Below are 1,930 nucleotides of genomic sequence, written 5' to 3'. Positions count from 1 at the left end.
TATATATATATATATATATATATATATATATATATATATATGTGAATCTGTGTGACATGCATATGTGTGTGTGGATGTGATTGTATTCTTTTGTTTGAATGTCATGTATTAGTTATAAGCAAGCACTTCCTTTATATAAGTGATGTTATTTTTTTCCAATTTTCTATGAAAATATGTCCCCTTGTTCTTTGAGGGGAAATTTTACCTCATTTTGAAAGGACATCTGACTGTAGAAAAGTGTAAAAAGTGGAATTTTGTTACTACTGCAGCTTATGTTATTTAAGAAGTAGATGACATGTATGATATGATATTTATAGATCAAGAACTCACAATAATAATTTTGAGTTTCAAGGCACATATATTTAAATGTGATACTGGAAGATAAAACTCAAAATCTTAGTATTGCTTCAAATTAGCTAGCCTGAGGTTCATATTTTTGTGTATTTTAAAAATCATGTAAAAATAAATAATTTTACTTGTATCTTGTTGTGAAATGGAACCCTCAAGCTAAAAGTGCCAAAACTACATTTTAAATACCTAGTTTTGTTTTCTTTTTAGAGTTCATCATGCAGTGTTAAAGATTTGTGGAGAAGGAACCCTGAACAGTTACACGGAAGCAGATGAGCCGAAGATGAGTTGTTTGTTTACTTGAACCATGAAATTTTTGCTTATTCTGCAGCAACTCTCAAATTAAAATTTTGCCAAATATTGATAGAAAAAAAAACCAAAAACAATGTAATACTATTGTTCATAACAACTTTTTGTTGTGGCTATGTTAACCAACGATTTGTGACTATTAACCAACCAATTGTGGCTATGTTAACCAACGATTTGTGACTTTTAACCAACCAAGGCTATGTTAACCATTCCTCTTTGATTACTAACCAATAAAGTATGACTGTGTTAACGAGCCTAATACATAATCAGCCGGAAGTGGCATATTTGCCATACATATATATTTTACACATATTTATCATATATTTGCCATATATATGAAAACAGTAATTTAGATCAGAAAACATTAGAATTCATCTTTTGTGCCTTTTTTTTTTTTTTTAGAAATATTTGACAATAAACATATTTCAATTGAATTTGTTGTATTATCAATCAAACTAAATTTTAAAAATTATAATTAACAACTGGCAGAATGTGCCAGAACATGGTCCAGCACTAAAAGCAGCTAGTTGTTTTGTTTGCTTCTTGTACTGAATCTATGTCTTTCTATGACAAAACCTACAAGAGTCTGACATCTAGTCCTTAAAAAGAAGGGGTCTTTTAATAACATAACACCTTCAAAACTAGGAAAAAATTCGCAACATGTTGGTACCACCCATAACTGGGCAGAATTGGAGAAACAAGGGAGGAAAGAATGAAAAAATGAAGGAAAGAAAATGTCAATTGAAATCTATTGATGCTATAAAGCAATTTAATATTATGACAGATATTAGTCCGCCAGGTGAAATGCTTAGCAGTGTTTCGTCTGTCTTTACGTTCTGAGTTCAAATTCCGCTGAGGTCGACTTTGCCTTTCACCCTTTTGGGGTCGATAAATTAAATACCAGTTGTGTACTGGGGATCGATCTAATCAGCTGTCCCCTCCCCAAAATTTTGGGCCTTGTGTTTAGAGTAGAAAAGAATATTATGACAGATATAGTGTAAGAAGATGTTATTAAAGTAATTTAATAGTATGAAAGATATAGTCCAAGAAGATGTTAGTTAAAAATAGTTTGCCCTTACACCATATAATTTTTTCATAAGAGCTTTTTAAAAACAAAATAATTTTGCTCTGCTACAAATATATCAAACATATTTTTTTTCCAGAAATAGAGTTCTTTACATGTGAAACTATGAGATTTCTTTTCAGTCTGAGTATTTTACTTTCAAATAAGGTATAACATTTAAAATTTAACAGAAGTTAACATACTTAGGTA

The 1,930-nt window shown here is 30.1% G+C and overlaps 1 protein-coding gene across 2 annotated transcripts in view; it reads left to right on the top strand.

The window, feature by feature from the left end:
- Positions 1-1,091, top strand: part of LOC106873410 (ceramide kinase-like protein) — a 195,833-nt gene extending 194,742 nt beyond the window's left edge. For both annotated transcript variants that reach the window (XM_014920765.2, XM_014920764.2), the window contains exon 14: positions 559-1,091. In XM_014920765.2, coding sequence (XP_014776251.1) covers positions 559-652 — 94 coding nt within the window. In that variant the 3' untranslated portion in view covers positions 653-1,091. The remainder of the gene's footprint in view (positions 1-558) is intronic.
- Positions 1,092-1,930: the final 839 nt, after the last annotated feature.

Source organism: Octopus bimaculoides, chromosome 8 (assembly GCF_001194135.2).
Source record: "Octopus bimaculoides isolate UCB-OBI-ISO-001 chromosome 8, ASM119413v2, whole genome shotgun sequence".
In the NCBI taxonomy this organism is placed as follows: Eukaryota; Metazoa; Mollusca; class Cephalopoda; order Octopoda; family Octopodidae; genus Octopus; species Octopus bimaculoides.
Note: the sequence above shows the minus strand (reverse complement) of the source record. Positions and strands in the feature narration are given on the sequence as shown.